This window comes from Saccoglossus kowalevskii, chromosome 15 (assembly GCF_978046115.1).
Source record: "Saccoglossus kowalevskii chromosome 15, keSacKowa6.1, whole genome shotgun sequence".
Classification (NCBI taxonomy): domain Eukaryota; kingdom Metazoa; phylum Hemichordata; class Enteropneusta; family Harrimaniidae; genus Saccoglossus; species Saccoglossus kowalevskii.
This window is the reverse complement of record NC_140655.1, coordinates 15,696,327-15,718,584: the sequence shown is the minus strand read 5'-3', so window position 1 is coordinate 15,718,584 and position 22,258 is coordinate 15,696,327. Positions and strand designations below refer to the sequence as shown.

The 22,258-nt window shown below is 37.2% G+C and overlaps 2 protein-coding genes across 2 annotated transcripts; both read right to left on the bottom strand.

The window, feature by feature from the left end:
• Window positions 1-225: 225 nt before the first annotated feature.
• Window positions 226-15,755, bottom strand: LOC144351983 (uncharacterized). Its single transcript, XM_085508471.1, has 6 exons — window positions 12,049-15,755; window positions 11,777-11,863; window positions 10,318-10,488; window positions 9,996-10,127; window positions 6,760-9,363; window positions 226-5,870 (listed from the first exon to the last, which is right to left on the bottom strand). The coding sequence occupies exons 1-6, from the start codon at window positions 15,752-15,754 to the stop codon at window positions 1,360-1,362; spliced, it is 11,211 nt and encodes a 3,736-aa protein (XP_085364597.1). The 5' UTR covers window position 15,755; the 3' UTR covers window positions 226-1,359.
• Window positions 15,756-16,058: 303 nt separating this feature from the next.
• LOC144351984 (uncharacterized) lies at window positions 16,059-21,355 on the bottom strand. Its single transcript, XM_085508470.1, has 6 exons — window positions 21,327-21,355; window positions 19,834-21,178; window positions 19,094-19,429; window positions 18,187-18,364; window positions 16,676-16,822; window positions 16,059-16,258 (listed from the first exon to the last, which is right to left on the bottom strand). Exons 1-6 carry the CDS (start codon window positions 21,353-21,355, stop codon window positions 16,059-16,061), a joined length of 2,235 nt encoding a protein of 744 aa, XP_085364596.1.
• Window positions 21,356-22,258: the final 903 nt, after the last annotated feature.

Below are 22,258 nucleotides of genomic sequence, written 5' to 3'. Positions count from 1 at the left end.
ACCGTGGTTAATGGAACAAGTGTCTACAAGGGCTAGGTTTACAAACCACTTCCGAGCATCATTGTCCCACATCTGTATTCCTTGGGCGATGGGGGTGACTCTGTAATATTACTATTAACATTCTAACTACAAACATATGACATTTACTTCTTTTTTGCGGACAATATATTAAACGCCGGTGGTTGTCACGTGGTGTTCGATATGGTTATTATAGCAACATATACATATATGGAAATTGTGTAACTTTATTGCTATACTATTATCATTATATATCATTGTTCATATATGGGCCGTGCGTAACTACATCGCAATAATTTTCCATGTTACACATTTCAATATTATACGCTATTATATCTGGACAGTGCGTACTTTCATTGTTATAATATAGTATTGTGCACATTTGGAAATTGCGTGACTTCAATGCTATACATTTCAATATTGCTTGAATTCAGACAATGTATTATTCCATAATTGTTCTATTTGACATTATATAATACAACTAATCATACTCTCATATATTTTGATTATGTATAATATCTTCACAGGGGAATATATATTTTATGAGACTTTATGGCCATTGTGATCCCACACTTTATCATAATTTTAATAATTGATTGTAAAATAATTTAAACTGTATATATTGTTGGCAGAGAGGGACTATATATCTGAATCTGACTCGTATTATTTGTTGTTCGTCTTTGGTAAAATAACACAGTGTTCCCGTTATATCGAGATGAGTGCTGTCGATCAATGCCCTTATATTAAATGCATGAGTGGGCCATAGGTAACAGATAATTAACTGCTTTTGGCGAATCAATGGTTATGTGTGCGCAATGGACAGATATACTACTGTTCGTATATATATATACGAACACTATGCATAGTATTACCACACATGGTCAGTATGTACGACAACGTTGTTAGATCTATATTTGACAATAAGTCGGCACCGGACCTGATTTCAAGTCCACAGCCTGCTTCGTATAGAATGGTACAAGACCCGCAATCGTATTGGCGGGACAAACATTGGACTTGTAGAGTTACAGGGACACGGAAGATATATACTACATGTGTGGTATATTTCAAACCTTGATTAAGAAAAATCTAGTACAAATAATAGCTTATAAGACTAAGACATATAAAAAGAAAAACAATGTATAAAAATGGTATCAATGATACCACTTGTACAGTTGGTAATATATATATATTTACAAGCTAAAATTAAGTCTGATATTTATTCTGCTAACAAATCATACTAAACAATTTATCATGGTAGCATTTAATGGTGAATTGTGCCATTGGGGTTTCTTATGAATTTGCTCATTCAATTATGAGAGAATATTCAATCGGAAATGCATGCTACACTACTGTCAATGTAACATTAGTAGTACCATAGTCAATACGGAAAGTTACACTATCATCCTGTTGTTCAATATTCGTAAACATTCCACTCCTCGAGCCACTAAATTCAAGGATTACAAAATTGTCTCCTGAACGAGGCTGATAGCCACTTGTTGCCCAAAAAACGCGAAGTATGCCATTCAGGCTCAAATCCTCGTTCACTGTTATTTCACTAGCCACATCCTCACTCGCGATATCTATGCCTAGAACGCTGCCATCATAAAGGATTAAATCACGTGTTATTGTAACACTTTTCACAACGCGGAATAATCCATTAATAATGTTCACATGTCCAGTGACTGTACCGTCACAAACAAACTGGCCTGTATTGACATTCACCGTTGGCACTTGCAAGGTTGTATCCTTTCTTAATTCCAAAACGGCGTCTCCGTGTTCCTGCTCAAATGAGCTTAACACCAATAAACTATCCTCAACTAGGACCATCCTACCGATGTTATTCAATTGACACGATTGAAGGTCTGCATGAGTGTTGTTCACGATAACTAATCCCTGGTTAATAAGCGCGTAACTTGTATACCTATCCGATGCTACACTGTTTGAATTTGGTCCCAGAATATGTATTTCACCATTTGGTAAATTGATGATTGGTCCTTGAATTTTAATACTCCCTCCTAGCCAGTAAATACGTCCCTGGTTAACAAATTCGAGATATTGTCCCAAGTATCGAGTTCCAGTGACATCAGACATAATAAAGGTTCCTTTGTTCAGTAAATATTGTTCAGGACATGGTGGAATCATTATGGAGTTTGACGACGGATTGTAATAACGATTCTGACACTCGTCCTCGCCATATATGGAGCCAGCTAACCACGTGACCGTGGCATCTATAATCAAGGCATGCGTAATGATAAGATTGCAATTCATTTCAATTTCACCCTGGATCATGCCGTTTGTCTTTATTGTTCCCACGAGGGAGACAGCCTGTCCGAGCAAACGTGAATTGATGTTCATATGTTGAACGGCACCAGATGACTGTGAAAACTGCAGCTTTGATTGGTTACCATCAATTATCCATATATTCTGTAAGCTGCACGTGATTTCAGCAATACGCTCAGTGTGCATGTCACCAGCAGTTATTAATCCAGCATTAGTGAGAAGACCTTTCCCTGTTATAAGACCAGCGTTAGTTATAATCATCAGCCCAGTTTCTTCGTTTCTGATCTCACCTGATTCTAAGCTCCATGACGATGTGATTTGAATTGTTCCAAAGTTTTGAAAAGACGAAATTGACATGACTCTGGTACTTGACGATTGTCTATTCACAAACGATGCATTTGTAGTTATCTTTAATATTCCAGTTCCTTCTATACGCCCACTATTAAAATGAATGATGCCTGTCACGTCCAGAATGCCATTGACACGTAGTGTACCACCCTCAATGGTTATCATTCCACTTGTAGTAACATAAGAGTTGTTGCTGAGCAGAACAATTGAACCACTTTGTACAATCATTTGATGGGTCAAAACTCCATTACCGTAATCAAGGACGCCACCAGTTGATCGAATCATCCCAGGGCCTATGACGTCATCTGGCGATGTAACAAATATACCACCACTGATTTCCATAGTTGATAAAGGCGATAAAAAGGTTTGAGATGAAGAGCCCCCTTTACTCAGTTTGAGTATTCCACCTTCTACACTCATGGTTCCAAGGTTCTGCAAAGGGATATCGTATGGAATAATGACATTGTTTCTATATTTACCAAATGTAATATTTCCGTTGTTGATTATTTGTGAATTTGAAGTCCCATCGATTTCCCCCACATAATGAAGAAAATGACTATTTTCATCTACGCTGATCCTTGATAAACCTTGGATTTGAAGTGGCCTCCCAGCAGCCATTGATGCCTTTCTTCTGACTGTTAGAATGACATTATCATTCATGATTTTCTCGCTGTTGCCTAGAATCCACAAATTCCTCTCAACGTAAATGTTCAAGACGTTATTGAAACCTGCATTTATCTGGCCACTACTCCAAACCATGCTATCAGTTGTTATTTGTGGCTTCATACCTTCTCCAATTAAACTACCACTCCTAAGCATCAGCTTGTCGACCTTTATTTTTTTTTTTGTGCTGACCTCGGCACTTGAAGACACTTCCATGACGTTTACAGTAGCATCTTCATAAAACCTCAAATGACCAGCGGATATCGTCACTACACCAATTCGAGCGCTCATACAACCAATCTGAAGGCTTGTGGATCTGTACGTCATCTGCAAACTGTTAATATAGACAGGCGTGCTTGTTTTTCCAATACTAACAGTTGTAGAGTATCGCGATTGTGATAGAAGTGCTGACCCATCCACTGTCAGCATCGATGTATTTCTAAAGTAATGATCACCATAACCAAAAGAAAGTGTTGCTAGAAGGCCTACTGTAAGGTTGCCTAAGTAATATGATTGTAAATTGTTCCCTGGTGAGATGTAGAAATTTCCACTAATTACTGATATTTTCCCAGTGTTTATAAAAGGTATAGTCAGACTTAAACCCTGAGACAAAACACCAGAGTTGATTTGTACATTTCCCTTGTTGATGAGGAGACTATTTGTGTCACCAGTAACAGTGAAGTCACTAAACACATCAATAGAACCTTCTATTAATAAGAATGCTTCATTTTGCAGAGTGATGTGATTGTCTTGATTTTGTTTCACTCTTCCATTAATAATTACATATCCGTTGTCAATTATGCCATCTCCGCTCATTTCGAGTAGTTCCTCAACAGATAAGAAAGCCTGCTTTTGTTCAAACGGGAGGTTGACATAAGAGTTGTCATAATCTGGAGACTGGATACCATCGCTGTAATCACTATAATAATCCATGTCTGTTCCATACATAGGGTGTATTATGGATTTTACCCACTCAAATATTTGTGAATCAGTATAGGGTGTTCCGAGTTGAATTGTTCCACCGATCCAGTGTAGAACATCAACCTTCAGTGAACCTCCACCTTCAATCCTACCAGAACGTAAATATATTTCAGCAATGTTGAAGTCATCGCTAACTGTCAAAGTTCCGCCATCAACAGTCAGAGTGTCTATTTTCAAGTTTGATGAATTTGATAAAATCATAGTCCCAGAGCCAAGGTACAGGTGATGTATATCTGCAATGACACCATCAATATTGACGTTGCTAGAAGACATTACAGTCACTGTAGAGTTTGGGAACGCTAACATGACTGACTCATCTAGAGTTATATCCACACCAAACAAGGACATAGTAGTGGCAGAAAGCCCATTAATGTTCCCCAGGAAACCGATGGAGTAGATTTTTAATGTTCCATGTTGAATTGTAAATGTACCATAATTGTACAACCTGACACCATTTTTTATGGACAACGCATGCAAGGAACCACGTATCTGCACGTGAATACTCCCATAATTGAGCAGAACACCTTCTGTTGTACCATATTGTTGAAATTCAAAATTGTTTAGGAAGTACCAGTAACCAGTCACATTTACCGTGGAGCCATGTAGAGATAACACAACACTATCTAATGCTGTGGCTTTTCCAGCGATTGCAAGAACTGAATTTTCAAGACGTTTGAAATTATTGGTCATAAAATACAAATCTGCAGTCGGTGAAATAACTATGTTCCCTTGAATCCTTCCACTATTCCATGTCATTTTTATTCCAACATTCATCACTCCAGAAATGTTCAGGAAGGTATTCGATCGATCGCGGTAAGATCTGATATCAAAATTTCCCACTTTGGTTTCCTCTTTTGAGCTGATATGTAATTTTGTTTCATAGCTGTATTCTGGTATGAATGAAATCGCTCCTATTTCTATTTGATTTTCGCTTTGCAAAACCAGTGAACCAGCATTTGTTACAATGACATTGTCAATTAGTTTGTGATTACTCCCATATAACACATTACAATTTCCTCCAGTTATTCGAAGGGTTATTTTTGCACCATTGCTAGGCGTATTATCTATTTTTTGCCCAGTAATACGCAGCACGCCACCGGCTATATATATATTACCTCTTCCTGAAAAGCTCACATTGGTCAAATTAAAAGAGCCTGATTTTAATTCAAACCAGCTATCTGGTTGTACGAAATACATTTGAGCATCGGAAATCTGACCACTCTCCCATACCCGAAATCCTCCTTGAATAATAATATCAGACACACTCTCGTAACGTGGGTACATATTGATGGTATTTCCGTCGGGGATGATATATTTCCTTGCATTACGTACCATGCCGGATCCCTGTATCGTGAGGGAATTTGAGTACCAGGTCATAGGTTCACCTTTCTCAATAATTAGCTCGCCGTTGATGACTATATATCTTGTAGAGCTCCCTGGCTGGCCAATGAATTCGTGTATGGACAAACTCCCTTTGAGAGTGACAGATCCACTCTGGAGAACAGATTTATAACTCGAACTTCCCCAAAATGTTTCTACAAATCCAACATTCATTCGTTCGCCATTCAAGTCGATAGTTCCTACAATAAACAAGAAATTAGGTAAATATTTATCAAAGATAATCAAAGAAAACTTCTTATTTATATTGAATTGGTCATGTGACTAATGATTCACTGCGATAGTTCATATTTTACCGATCATAGTACATAAAATTAAAGTACAGTTGCATGGCTGAAACATGGATACGTTCATACATTCCAATATGGTAGAGACAATGTGCATATATTGAGTCACATTTCCCGCCAATCGTTTACTAATATCAGTAAAATGGGACTGAGAAAAATTTATGTAATGATATTTTGAAAATATTTTGTCAAAATTGAATTATAAATTGCACAAAGGCTCAGGTGTGTATTATTATTGGCATAACAGTTAATAGATGTAATATTTATATTACTGTGCACTATATCAATCCCACGACCTTTTGTAGAATAATAAATTTAATTCCATGGCCCCATGAATGTATATGAATACATCATATCAAGGCAAAAGTTTGTCGGAAAAAATATGCAAACGAGGATTGCGGGGATACTTTATACTACATAGCAAAAACTGGTTTTCAAAATCAGCACTGCAAATGTCATATTTTTTGTTTCAGCCCAACAGTAACAACAACAACTAGGAACAGGACGAATATTTCAAAAATAAAAGATAAAATTAAAATGACTTATTATTTACATTTCCAGTATAGGTTTCTTTTTACTTGACTTGAACTTACAAGTTAAGCTTTGTTAATCATATGAATGTCATTGCATTTATTACATTCTACAATCACAAAAATCCTAAGCTGATAGGACACATTTTATAAATATCGGCCAGCCTTACCAAATCTGTCACAAGAAAGTGTTATCATCGATGGCATTGTAACCCATATATCGCCATTGTGTCACGTGATATCTTTACACTCACCTTCATTCCAATACAGTCTCCCAAGTTCAACCAAGTTTCTTACATGAAAATTAACAGTGGCTCGACTGCCTACACGAAGATAGTCTAACTTCATTACATCACTAGTCGAATACATGTCAATGTTACCATACGTGGCATCAATAGTGGTAGTTTCATATTCATATTGTGTCATATTCAGGCGTGTATTAGCATCTCTTACGTAGACAATACCGCCGTCTTTCACTAGAAAACGACATGATTCCTGAATCAGGTGGTAGAAACCATTCCTGAAATTCAAAAATCCCTTAGATGCTATCTCGACTTGTCCTGTCAACAGTGATGACACATTATCAAATGCTAATCCGACATCTTCATTGAGTTGCATATAGCCATAATTAATAAAAGGTACAGCAAACGTATTAGATTTAAACACAACAATTGTTCCGTAGTTTGTCGCCTGTGTCCTTCCAGCGCCATTGTTTCTCCAATATGCACCATGTAAACTCACAGATGCCAATTTGTTGAAAGTTACTGTACTATTTCCATCGAGTGTCATATCACCAGTTCCAGCGAGCATAAAAGTATTAAATATGTCTATGTTTACAGATCGAATAACTGTGGCATAATTTCCATTTCTATGTACAACTCCTGTTATCGTTAGTGTTGGCGTGTCAGTAATAGAAGACGCGATGATTTCACCACGACCATAGCTCCATACTACCCATTGCTCAATTAGGTAGGTATTTTCATGGGAACCAAGATATAAATATCCAGTGTAATAACGCTCACTAAACAACAGTCGATTGATTTTGGTTGAGGTTAGTAGATACAAGCGACCATTTTTCCGTAATGTAATAGAATCGATGCTCAGATCATCGGCAAAGGAGGATCGTAAAAACAATTCTGAAGTATACAAGTTTATTGACGTGATTGACTGAAGGTTTGTATCAACACTGACGTATATCTGTCCTGCAGTGGCGCTGATCACACCTATGTGGTTACATACAGTTGCATTTATCACTACATTGTTTGCCTGCGTTGATATTTGTCCATCAAGAAACAATCTGACGTTTTCAAGAAACAAATGGTTGGTCCCTCGTAGTTCAATCACACCTTGGTGCAACGAAGCCACGTTACCACCAAAAAAGGAACTTTCATCGGACAGTATTAATCTACCAAGTTGAATTGAAATATTTCCATAATTTTGAAAACCGACTGCAAGTGTCAGAGTCCCATCCACAACAATGTCACCGTAATTAGTCACTCGAGATAATGACTGATCCGACTGTATAGTGTACGGTTTAGAGTGACTCACATATATCAAAGCTGTATTGGCAAATTCAACACTCGCGTTGCTTGACAACTCTAGTACAATGTCGTTTTCGTTAACAAGCACCTCTCCATACATTATCAAATGTGCAGATTGTAAGGATTTTGTTCGTCTGGAGCTATATCTTTCCGGGTAAATGAACCTTGTGTCACCACTTACAGTAATGGTCTTCTGTCCCTCAACACTTCCGCCTTTCCACTCTAGAAGATTGTCAATAATGATGTCTCCGGTTCCACTTAATACCACGCGATCAAAATATGCCCGTCCCACGCGTAATGTCTGGTTTGTGTTAAATACGGTATTTCCCGTCATTGATATCGCGCCTATAGTGTACGATAATGGATTAAAATCCACAGTAGAAGCTGAAATGGATACTTTGCCATATTCAGCATCCACGCTGCATGAATTTGACACTTCATATATGCCGTTACTTAGTATCAGCTCACTCCTTTCTTTTATATCAAATCTACCATTGCAGTTCATGTCGTTATTAAGGTTGAATCGACCAGAATTAACTTCGACATCACCATTTTGATAGAGTCGAATTCCGAACAGTAAAATTCCATTGATGGAAACAATAATAGTTCCAGAGTTAAACAAACTACCGCCAGTCATAGTCAATGTGCTTTCTATCAGGAATTCTCCATTTTCGGTGTTTGTGATGCTATTATCGTCATTGATCTGTAATTCATTTCGAGTATTCCGATAATAAATATTCCCATTATTTATAACACTGAGTGCCAATATGTTGTGCTTGGTATACCTCCAGTGGTAATAGTCATTAAAGATGTCTAATATTCCGTTAATAACAATAGATCCTGTTCCAGACAGTGTTCCCCATCGCCATGCGAGTTCACCGTACACTGTCAGAGTACCTCCGATGGATAAAGTTTCTTTCAGTGTAATCCGACTATGTTTGTGAATTACAACGTTCTCTAATACGTTCAATGTGCTTTCAATTATAACCTCCTGTATATGGCCACACATCAGGACACGAGTGTCATCGCAAGATATTCCAATTACCAGTGATTTTACTGTGGTTTCAGAACTAACTATAGTTGTAAAATCACTTAATCTTTGCCCAATAAAAACATTACTGTCTTCCGTGGGTATAGTGCTATTGAGCCAATTTTCGTTTACTCCCCAGTCACCACCATTATCGTTTATCCAAAACGCGACATTCTCCGATTGGTTGCACGAGTTAACATCGACACAGTGATTCGACCAATCGCACCACACACATTCATTGTTCGCTTCACACATGGTACTCGAATTGTGAGCAAAACAATTAACTTCTGCAAGGAAGGACAAAGAGAAGTTTTATTGAAATTTTAATGAGATGAAATACATCGCATTCATGTTAATCTCGGTATTAAGGATGTCGTGTTAGAGCTGTAAAAGCTGCAAAGATCTGACCCACTTTCTTCTCATACTCAGTTACGTCAAGAAGTCGCTTCACCGCTTAAGACATACCAGTAGTTATTAAAGGAGTTAGAATAATGTAAGTGATATTTTGATAAAACGAATATAAACTTGTCACTCCCTAATTCTTATAATGGAGTGCCTTGCTGCAATGTAACTACATATCGTTATTAACAATTTATTTTAGGGATTACATCTATCGATTTTATGTAAATTTGAATCATCAATTATCAGATTTTTTTATTATAACTCAAAAGGTTATTGATAGACTCGCATAAAATTTACAGGCGTGGTGTCCTTGATACACTCCAACCGAATAGTTAATAATAATCAATAATCAACGAAGTTAATGAAAACATTTTGAATTCATCAGCTTTTAAGTTGGGGTGTCCTAGCATATACCAAGCGATAATGTTTTAGGAGAGAGTTGGATCCAGTTGCTTTTGAGATCATTTTTCAAAGGGATTTTATACCCTTGTCATATCTTTAATGATTTGGTACTCACCAGACCCACACGTATCTTGATAACACTGACGAGACCCAGACCGACTTTGTGGTACACACAAATTAGTGTTTGGATTCCACGCACAATCATTCACGCACGAATTACAATCTGCAATGTCCGTACAATCACTCGCTGTCAAAAAACACATAAGAATATTGATTAGCGTGCGCAAACATGGCATACTGATTGTTTGTTTGGGTCTGTCTGTCTGTCTGTCTGTCTGTCTGTCTGTCTGTCTGTCTGTTTGTTTGTTTGTTTGTTTGTTCGATCGATCGATCGATCGATTGATATATCGATTTAAACAGTTGCATCATGCGCTTACCATCAGGTGGCAGGATATCACCAACTGTTGTAACATCATCAGAAATGTATAAATATCCATTGGCGTATAGTGTACCAGTTACAAACACTTGTCCTGAGTGCAGTAATATGGGACCATTGACAGCGGCTAGTCCGGGACATTGTACCGTACCACTGTATAACTCCAGTGATGCTACAAGATAAAATAAACAATAGTCATTATCTCACATGTCATAAAGTGTGATATTTATATATAGATCACGTTACTATGGTATATATCATTATTATATCGGTCGATTATTTTATCTCAAGCTCATTATTATCTCAAGCTCATGATTATGTGATTACAGAACTCAGACGGGAATGTTTTATCAAATAAAAGACTAGACTCCGCCCATTATTGCAAATATCCCCGTTCTTGCCCTGTTATTAGAGTTACATACATTCTCTTGTTTGTTTTTGGTGATTAAATATCATGTTCCCGAAAAGCAAAAACTTGTGTTCCCTTGTAGACGCCCTCTCGCGACACCGGTGATGATTGTCACCAGTCTAGGGTTCAGTGCGTGATGCTCAATAATATTCCACCAATCACCACCAAGTTCAAATTTGGAGTTAATGGAGTGAAATTTTCAATAAAACACATTCATCTCGATAGTTTTGTGAAATTTCGCACGCTTGCATTTCACATTTCTTGTTTGTTTCGCGGTAATCAAGCTGTCGCTATTTATATACTCACATAATATTTTATTTTATTGAAGAAAAAACACAGTTAAAAAAACAAGAAATTGTATGCAAGTATATCTTGTTATTTAAACAATAATGAATCCCCATAGCGACACATTTGAAGAGGGGGACAGAGGTATGCCCCATCTACAATATGACGTTGTGGGGGATTCATTATAACAAAATAATTGTTGTTATAAATCATAAATATATCATTTTTTTGTTTTATGAAATTACTTGGTTTACGTTATCGTGTGATAATGTAAAGCTATAACGTCATACGAATCTCTAATTTTGATAGTGACGATTTATAATACGCATTAATGGGCAATACGTCATCTTTTATTCCCTAATTAACTGTTGTAATATTTCATGTCGTATGGTGTAGTAAACGTCACAATGTTCGAAATTATATGTAAATAGGTATATTTTACAAAACTCGGCAAAATCGAGATTATATACTGTTATTAATATAGGGTAAAAGATGTTCGAGTTCAGCTGGTCAACGAAAACCACCAGATCAATCGTGACTACAGGTCCATCAACACGGTCACGTGTATTTGCCATGAAATACACGATTCATAGGAGCATTAAGTCAGTTATATAAACCACATATACGAAATAATGTTATCTGGTTCGATAACTTCATAAATATCATTTTTCATGATGTTCGATAAGATAACATCTTATTTCGTCTGTCAGATCACGAAACAGAAGAAAGGGCGTTAATATATGCTACATTATATATCATTACTTACATATGCTAATAACTTCATTATCATGCAGTCCGCTTTTCAACTCTACTGAGCCATCGTATACCTTCAGTATGGATATGCATGAAGCCCCTACAGAAACAAACATGGAGAGAGTTACACAGAGATAAGACTCAATAATACTGTGTACACAAGTGTCTCTGAATATCACTGCTTACGATTTGCTGATAACATGTAATAGTCATTCCAATTAATTATTACTCGCGAAATCTAGCTATTTGAATTATTACAATATACAATAAACATTTAGTATTTACCATTCAAGAACACATGACCATGTGTAACCAACTTATCAACAGTGAAATTGGTGGTAGATGATGTAACAATCGCTCCAGTATCTATGTACATAAATCCATTTCCCACAAGAGCTGATGCCTCTGTCAAATCATGTCGACCATTCTCAAGATGTAATCTCGTCCTGGCACTTGATTTAACTGTACATGATATCGTCGTGTCTTTATTAAATTGAAGGGTGCCACTCTCGATCTCAATGTCTCCTGTACTATTGAAAGGAACGTTAAACACAACATGGTGCGTAGATCGTACGGCAATAAAGAGACTGCCAAAGTTTTCAAAGAGGGCGCCGTTAACTTCATTGGTTGTTACGGACCGACTCGGTCGGGAGTCTTCATTGTTGTCACTGGTATCAAAGGTCAAAGAGGAACGTATGGTGAAATTACAAGACTGAGCGTTTGTAATAACAGAGTTTCCTGTCAATGTAATTGTATTTTCTGCAACATTACGAAGCTGTTTATTAATGTCCAAGTTAGCATTTACTAGTATTTTATAACCACTTTCAGGGAGACTTAGTTTGTCCGCTTCAATGGCGCCATCTTGGATTACACCACTTATCCAGGTAAATTTCCGTATACTCCCATCTCCATTAATAGTACCGCTAAAGAAGTCAAGGTTGAATATTGTTGCCAAGGACTGGACTAAAATAACTTCTCCAGAAATGACTGACAATAAATTTATCTTGAGTGATTCGTTTGCCACACTATCCACGGACTCATTGAAGTATAAATGTCCTCCATCTACGGTAATTGATAAGCCACTGTTGATATTGCTATACATGTTTGACTGTGAAAACATATGAACTGTGCCACCATTAACTTTTAATTCTGAGCCATCATTAAAGTATGAATTTTCATCAATAACGGTAATTCCTGTGTCACCAGAAAAAAACAATGTTATTTTTTCTCCAGTCAGTTCGTACTTTGTCCTGATAAACACGCTTGAATCTGGTATGCGTACGTTCACTACTGCATTATCTTTTATGACTGAAACACTGCCACTACTGTAGAAGTCGGCCAGGCAAGAGAAACTGCGACTATTGACAACAATTGACCCGTCATTTATCAAGGCACAATTCTTATCACCGGTACAACTTTGTAACACTGTTCGACCATTCACTTGCATGACAGCACCCTCAGTGTTTACCAGTATGGCACCAAGACTGAAAATAACATTCAGGTATGTAGTAATAGTAGCCATTTCAGTAATTACAACATTACTAGATTCTATTGTCATGGACTGACCATACAAGATGACTTCTCTCATAGCTAGTCTGTCTATGTGTTTCAGGACAGGGGAACGCATCTCAGCTTTATCAATGGAAGCCCAAATGGTGTCTTCTGACAGAACATGTGCAGTTAAAGTCCCTCCGTACATATTTAAGTAACCAACTGTCAAGTTAGCTCGCAGATCAAGAGTTCCATCGGTTATTTCAATATCTCTTAAACTATAACTGGAGTGTTCTGAATCCTGGCGATTGCTGAGAATGACAGTTGCATCAGTGTTCACAATTGTCAACGATTGCAGTTCCAATGGTTGTACCAAAATGACTTTTGAGCTCTTCACAATTAAATTATTACAGCTGATATTCAGTCCATTCGAGCTTTGGTGATTATCAAATTCAAGAGATGTATTACTGTCCGACATGAAAGGCCCTTTCAGTGTTGCAGTAGTGTGAAAAGCGATTATGCCATCTGACCCTAAATATGTGGTACCAACACTGAGGTACTCGGCATATGTCTGTAAGTGTGATGCAAATTTTCTGGATACTAACTCAGGCACACGTACTTCCAATGTACCAAGATTTAATACCGTGCCTATACCACTATCGTGACAGCGATAGATATAGCGATCACCCGATATTGAAAGTGTTGCAGGCTGCAGTATGACAAGTTTCCCTCCCTTGTCAATACAGAGAGTGTCTCTTATCCTAGGTATTTCCTCCCAGAAGCCTTTGCCGGAAATTTGAACATTTGCATGGTCGATGATCTTTTCTACCTGCATATGATGATGAAAGTATAATTCACTAGCGTTTAGATCGTAAACTGCTGTAGAAGGTGACGATATTGTCCCACCATAAAAATTGAACAAGTTAGCATCAATGTTGTTTCTTAGATTTACTACCCCATTGGTCAATGTTAGGTTTGTGAGAGAACTTCTGAGGTATAATCTGAGAATACCACCTTTTATTTCAGCATTGTCAATTGCAACACTGATGTCATCAACAGCACGAATACTTAAACTTCCTGCAGTAATTCCGATATAATCAAATGACGTTGTTGCACCTTCACTGATGTGTATATCGATGCTACCATCATGCACAGAAATCCTCCTCATGTTGAGCTGTGCTGGTGATATTCTGGACACACCACTGATAATTGTTAGAGAACCGCCACCTGTTATGACTGATTCACTATCAGACACCAGTGATCCTGTTTTCAGTTCTGTTTCCTCGGATACTTCAATTATTCCTAAATTTATGATATTGTAGTCAAATTCCAAGATTCTTCCCTTTGCAACTATTGACCCTTCATTTGTCACTTTCACATTAAACTTGATTGATTTATGAAAAGTGATTTTGCCTCGATTTATGAACTCATTGACAGCGGGTGATGATGATCCAATTTCAGTTTCGTGAAATATCTCTAATACAACGCCCTCACTGACAATGATAGTTCCGCCATCGTTAATATTCAATGATTGTCTGAATTCAGACTCAAAAATCAAACTGTTTTTGAAGATAACAGTTGCTCTGTTGATGTTTAGAGACGACAGTTCACGTAAAGAGGATATTTCAGCTGAAAATGACCCTTTGCCAGTTATCAAACCACCTTTCCAATCAAGTACATCACACGCTACATGAACACCAATATCTACCACTCCATTATCAAAAACCAGATTATGAAATGTAGCATTTTTGGTGATGACCACGTTGCTCTCTATAACTTCCAGAATTTCTACTACGGCGTTTTCATCAATAAACTTTAGAACACCATCGTTGGTTATCTTAACATTCAAGAGGAATGTGTTAACAGCATTTATCACCATAGTAACCTGGTCCGTTATTTCAATGGCCCCTACATTAAGTTCTTTTGTATCTACAAACACTGTACTTGGAGATTTGGCCACTTTTAGTGTACCTGGACCACTTATTGAAGCTGACATATCGATAGCATGTTCACCATTCTGAAACTCCAAGTTACAGTCTTCAACGAGTTCTATATTACCACTAATCTCAGATGATAATGAAATCTCAATGTTAGCTCTGTTCAGGCAGGTGATATTCCCTTTATTCACAAATTTTCCTGCGAAGTGCACATCATCGTTGGGTCCATAGAACTTCAAATTAACAGCAACCGTGCCTTTGTTTTCTATTCTCCCTTTCTCTGAGTATAAATCAAGTGGCGACAAAATCTGTAAAATCGCTTGATCATCAATCACAAATGAGGAATCGCCATATAAAGAAAGCCTTCCAGGACCATAAACCTTGCCGTTCTGTTTCAAAACGAAGCGTTTTTGCTCCACAATCTTCTCGTTAGTTCCATAAACATCCAAGTGTTGTGTTTCAAACTCGCTATCCTTGTCACCAGCAATACGCCCACCTGACCATCTAAGAGCATCCACCCACGTTTTTCCTGCAACACTGATGTAACTCTCTGGGTCATCCATAATGACTTTATTAACTATCAATTGAGTGTTGATATTAATTTGTCCTGTTTTAAGGTTTATGGAATTTATATTATATGGTGACATGTTATTTAAATTAGTTAAAGTAATAGATGATCTGCCAGATACTCTCAAAGAATTGGTTGATGGGGTTATAAGATTACTGACAACGGACAGCATACCACCCTCTCTTGAAACTAGGTCACCGGATATATTATAGTTAAATATCTGTACTTCAGCAGAACTTGCATTCAGGGTTCCTGCAACTAAAGGAATTCGATTACATTAATCACTGTAACGGTTTATACTATGTGTCTGGGACTTTGTAATCGATTCGAATTATCCTGTTCAAAGCTGTACTGGGATATTTATTTGAGAATGTTACGAAGATAATAAATTTCAAACCTGTGCCCGTGTTTGTATTTCCATACCATCGATGTGTTCCACTACGAAACTGAACTTCACCATCCTGATAAACAGTAACCTGGCCACTAGACCTGCTATCATCTATCATATACAAAAAACACTTCGGTTGTAATATTATCGTACTTGATGTTCGGTATCAAAATGGATTATGATTATGAACTAAAATGTTGGCAGCACACTGAATAAAAGCACTTCCGATGACAAATTACATCAAATAGCATCAATAGGCAGGTGTGGAATCATTGTTATTGTATGTACCAGAATAATTAGCGCATATGTGGATCCATACAATAACAATCAGTCAGCGTACGTGCAGTTGAAGAAAATATTTATTTATACGCTAAAAGAACTATGTTTTAGTTGATGTTACATAATAACCCACCAACGTGCAGCATCAAACAGTTGTAATAACATTGCATGCTCTCATCAATATTGCATCTTTCGGGGGCAAAGTAAACATTTAAATATCATTCGTATGCATGTTGTTGTTTATCTTACCTGTGAGAGCAAGCACGGCGCTGTTTCTGACCAGAAGCACTCCTTCATTCTCAACTCTCACGTGGTTCGTTATAAATGCGCCACTTTCTACGATAAGTGTACCACGTATTCTGATAACATTGGTACCATCATTGTCGTGGAAAGACCCTAGAAAATAATATTCATAGTATGATGCATTGCTACTCAAGCGCGTTGCGCCACGATTATCCTTTGACTCGACCTGATGTATTAAAGCTGCATTTACAGGTAATTGATTGATATAAGTATAATCAGTTGGTAATGACAGTCATACGAGTTCTGAATATAATGTAGCGCGGGGTTGTGATCTCCCCATTGCCTATGATCGAAATTATTAAATCAAAACCTTATTACAGACGGCCGCCAGGTACTTATATCTTATATCTTTACAAACATATTCTATGGGGTACGTTTCATTATACTTTTTTTCATGAAAGCGGCACTCTAAGATTTGTGTACAGACCCAAACGTCTTTATTGAATGTATACATCTAGTTTATTGTGAAGTGCAGTATTTGTGCCAGTCATCCGTGAAATGGCGAAGCATATAGACTGACTTTGAATATACCTACTAAACAGAAATGTAACTTATCAAGATCTATGTCATGACATACACGCTTCATCAATCTTTTTGAAACGTTTCACAATTGGGAGATTTGTTTTCCCTTTTCGCAATTTCATTGCCGCCTCTGCATTTTGTAAAACTACTCTACTCAAGAAATAGATCCACAATGTTGTCGAAATTGTTAAATTGTTTGTCCCAAATTTTCACTATGATTAGTTCGCATCGCTTGTTAAGAATAATTATGCATACATTGTGCTGACAATCAATACAATTGTATGTGTATGACCTGTAACAATTGTTAAGTATACCTTCTAAGATAGAAATGACCCGAAATGTCGATGACCGCATGGTTGCAAATTAATGTACTCGCAGCCTGATTATTTCAAATATCAGTGACATTTATGCAAACGTAGAGAAATTATTTAAATATTTAACGTTTGGCCGTTATTGGAAGCTCCATGCCCAGCTCAACTTATCATATGCAAATTAATTAAATGTCAGTTAATTGGATTTATAGAACTTCCATGAATAATGTAACACAGAATGTGAAAAAATACGAAAATTATATATTGTTAAAATCAAAAACTTGTACACTCTTTCTAGAATACTCTGGGCTGTCATGTATCAGAATTGGATAGCAAAATAAATACGTCCACTAAATGAAATTTATTGCCATTCAAAATTCGAAAATAAACCCAAATATCGATTATAATGAATTTTATAAAAATGGTTTCTGAACTCGTTTGGCAGTCATTTACCACGGAATAACTATCATCTGCAAACACAATCGTCATTATTACCCTGCTCAGTATTAATTATTATTTCATTAAACCTGTTACTTTTAGTCATACTGATATAAAAATTAATTCATGTAATTGGACAAGAGGAATGGACATAAGATATATAATATTATAGATATTTGTACTTACCTTTGCCTTTCAAAGAAAACACACCACCCTGTATAACGGACAAAGTTGTAGATCGTTTCATGATGATATCTGCAGAACCAATCCATTCACATTCGTTACGCACTTCAAGCAACTGTTCTTCCAATGTTTTATCATCATCGCCTAGTACTGTCATCTTACCAAAAATACTCAACTTGGCCTGCAATGAGTAAATCACAAATACAGTTTAATTCATGCAAATAAATAAATAAAAATATAAATATATATATATAAATATACATATAAATAAATATTAATATAATTATAAATAAAAATTTTAATTACAAAATTAAAAAATTAAAAAAAAAAAAAAAAAATAAATAAATAAATAAATAAATAAATAAATAAATAAATTATCGTTATCATTGTCCACTTAATATATTTCAACTACTTTCCATGATTATGTCAGTTTTATATCAACCCATCTTTGCCGCAATAGGTAGTGATGACTGCGGACATGTGGCGTACAACTGATTGCACCTTGTTTCTTCAATGCACAGAAATAGGTGTTATATTTTCTCGTTCCCTCTACAAGTGGGTTACCCCACTAGAAGAATCTACCTGGAAATCTCTGTCGAGAACACTTCGCTAGGATATCAAAATTTAGTTACAGCTTTAGCGAACGTTTTAATTTTACCACTGAGGCGTCGGGGAATAAATGAACATGTTCAGGCTGGGCTAAACATACATTTGCCCACGTTTGATCAGTGGTTAGGGCTTCCCTACCGTCTTCTAAATATTAGTTTGAGTGACGTTTTGAAGATGCATGCACCGTGACTGAGATTAAACACAATTAGATTAAACACAAAGCACGCGATACCAACTTGCGGAAAGAATATCATAAATTAATAGTTTTCCCTAAGTAGATATACTTATGATTGATATTTACCTGACCAAACTGACTTCCAATTATGGTTCCTGCCATCCACGTGAGTTTTCCAATAACCTCAAGTTTATCTTGGTTCTCAATAATTCCACCTCTAATCACGATGTTTGTAACAATGACGTCACCATAAAATGTAACCTTTCCACCGTCGCTAATAATATCTTTCACTCTCAGGTTTCCCCCTGTGAGGGCGTTGATGGAAGCACTTCCACCAATTGAAATGACTTTCTCCATCACAGGTTGAATTATTGAGATAAAAGTGATATTGACTAAAGCGTCGTTGAGTATGGTCATTTCTGACCACATGCAATCCGTGACTTCCATGCCCCCATTCATTACCTGTAGACCAACAACACACAACGATAACTAAATGAATGGATGGATAAATGAACAGAAAGTTGGTGCTCCTTGTAGTGGTAGTATTGAGTTTACGCTACTAGTATATATACTTGGAAGCTTGTCCTTAATTGCATGGCACCGATGTGCAACAAAATTCCCATATTCCCCGTTACGACGAGAATACTGTGATTTTTTGTATTTGGTGGACTGAAGCAGACGGCGGGAACGTTTGATATGTTCCCTCTAAATTGGCGTCATTCTCCAAACTAGGGATGCCGTAAGTCTCAAAAGTGGGCAGCATTTACTATTTTCGCACTACTGAGAAGGCAGCTATAGAAATCGAACCCCGAATCTCACTGATACATGATGCAAGTGTGCATGCATGGATTAAATAAGTGACTTACCACAAGTCTTCCAAGACCACCATCGGAGATCGATTCTGGAGAAACTCTGTGTTCTCCACCATTGATTCTCAGTGAACTTGTCAGATCTGAAAATCTCACTGATCCCTCAATGGTAGATTGCTTTGACATTTCAATGTCCCCTGATATCAAATCTAAAATGCCGAAATTATTAAATTTAACAGCTACTAGAAATGTTCCATATGGGATTTCTATCTCTATTCGACCATAATTCTCCAGCAAACCTTGTTGTCCAGAACTTTCAGTGAGAAATCTGAAATTATCTCCAAGAATGTTAAGCGTTGCTGCTTCGGCGATGGTTAATTTCCCTTCTAGTTTGACTGTAATGTCGGTGGACACCCATGTTACATTATTTTCTAATGTTATATCGCGTTGAATAACTTTAACTATGTCTGTTGATACTTGCATATCTTGCTGAATGACGAGTGTCTCACCGGCTCTGCCTTCAATAGTACCGCCTTCATACATGAAAAGCTCAGTGACGACGATCTCCCCACTTCCTTTGAGAATTCCAGCAGACATAGTCAATCTTTTGATGTTTGTTGGTCTATTAGTTATTACCTCCGAACCACCGCGCGTACCTCTAACAGACAGGCTGTCTATATCTATGTGATCCGTGGAAGGTGGTAAGGTCAGCTTTCCACCATCCACCAAGACATTTGCAATAACCTGGTAATTACCAGGCAAAACACTTTGAATAGTTAAAGATCCACTAATCACATTGACATCTCTGATATCTAGAGATTTGAACTCGCAATTATCGCCCTGTATTTGCAGTGTGCCTGTGCCTTCGATAATACCCTCTGAAGTTGACCTGCACTCACCGGACAAATCTAGGATATTCTCATCGCCAATAAAGAAAGAACCAAAAGTTTCCAAAATTCCAGATATCACTAGATCAGAACCAGGTGGGGATACTACTTTCACTGAGCCATGGTTTATGAAGGATTGCAGGAAAACGTTAAAGGTGCTGGATTCATAATAATTCAGAATAAGTTCCCCGTGATTCTGAAACGATCCACCCCCTGTAACTGTACCACCAGGTGATGTTACTAAAAAAGTACTATTTATCGCATTGATGAATTCAGCGTCCTCTTTTACTGTGATTGTTGCTGAACTCCGCACGATTACACTGTTCATAAACACCATTCTGGCATGACGAGCTTCTTTTGTTCTGGCACCTTCGATTGAAACTGCACCCACTAGGAGAGCTTCCCCCGTACATTGAAATAATCCACCTAACCACGTCCATTGCTCAGTAATAGTCACGTGTCCGATGACGTCAAATACTGTTGAATCGCCATATCGATATCTATCGATCCTCAATCTGTTGAAATAATAGGATTACAGAATGATTAGGGTGACACTTATTTTAGTTGGGTGGCTAGACCGGAATAAAAAAAATGAGATAAATAAGCGTGGTCACGATTTTTACACCAGCCATAATAAAAGAACAATATATAAAATTATTATACCCCACAGCCCTATCATCAGATTCGCGCATTTGGCGGTCGATATATTTACATATTGACTTCTAGCGATCAAAAACGTAATATTAGGCTGCTGCGCTTGCGCAGACGGTATGATCAGTCCATGGAAGGTACTAAGTACTTTCTATAATCAATCGAAAAAAATGCTGATTCACCGTTTGTCGGTATTTTATCGAAGAATCACCTTTAATTTCTGAACAGGTCGAACAACTGTGACATTATCTGCTGAACAAGGTATCTTGCAATACTTAGAACAAGTTATATTCCGTGTATTACAGATAATAATCAAGCAATGCGACTATATGTACATAAAGGGGAACCTCCCAAGCCCATGGATCGCACCAAAGAATCATGGGACACTATTGTTTACAAAGTTAATCTATCTTTTGTTATCCATTGTAATTTTAATCCAGAAAGTAAATTTGTTGTGAGATTAGGCTTAACTAGAAGTGCCCCTTTAATTAGCGCTTTCTTGATCTTGAATGTAACAGTAATTATGGAAGGGGTTGTGGAATATACCATTGGAAGTGTGATGAAGCTACTTGTAAATGGTGAACATTTTGGATGCTGGCAGTAGAAACTTGCACAGGATCTTGCATTTCAACCGTTCACAAAATATTTGTTTGATTTGGTATAATGATACAAATATTGACCCCGGCCTCGGTCGATATATATATTTGTCGGCCCTCACAGAGTATTGTTTACCAATGCCCCCTTCAGGTCGACTAATCTGTATATCGACCTTGGACCGGGTTTAGTATCAACTACAAAGCAGTTGCCCACAAGTACGACCCATTATAATGATTGGTACAACCCTTTGATTTTGTAATATTTTGCTAAAGTCGTCGAATTTTGTGTATTTTACACGGGTTGTAAACTTCGCATGGAACCCGCTTTAAACACAATGTGAGACGACA

Coding starts and splice junctions, on each gene's coding strand:
- LOC144351983 (XM_085508471.1), bottom strand. CDS start 15,754: ATGGATGACCCAGAGAGTTACATCAGTGTTGCAGGAAAAACGTGGGTG. Junction 11,864..12,048: donor TGGTCATGTGTTCTTGAATG/GTAAATACTAAA, acceptor TTGTTTCTGTAG/GGGCTTCATGCATATCCATA. Junction 9,364..9,995: donor TCAAGATACGTGTGGGTCTG/GTGAGTACCAAA, acceptor CCTTCCTTGCAG/AAGTTAATTGTTTTGCTCAC.
- LOC144351984 (XM_085508470.1), bottom strand. CDS start 21,355: ATGCGCGAATCTGATGATAGGGCTGTGGG. Junction 19,430..19,833: donor GTGGTCTTGGAAGACTTGTG/GTAAGTCACTTA, acceptor GTTGGTCTACAG/GTAATGAATGGGGGCATGGA. Junction 16,823..18,186: donor GTTTTCTTTGAAAGGCAAAG/GTAAGTACAAAT, acceptor ATTATTTTCTAG/GGTCTTTCCACGACAATGAT.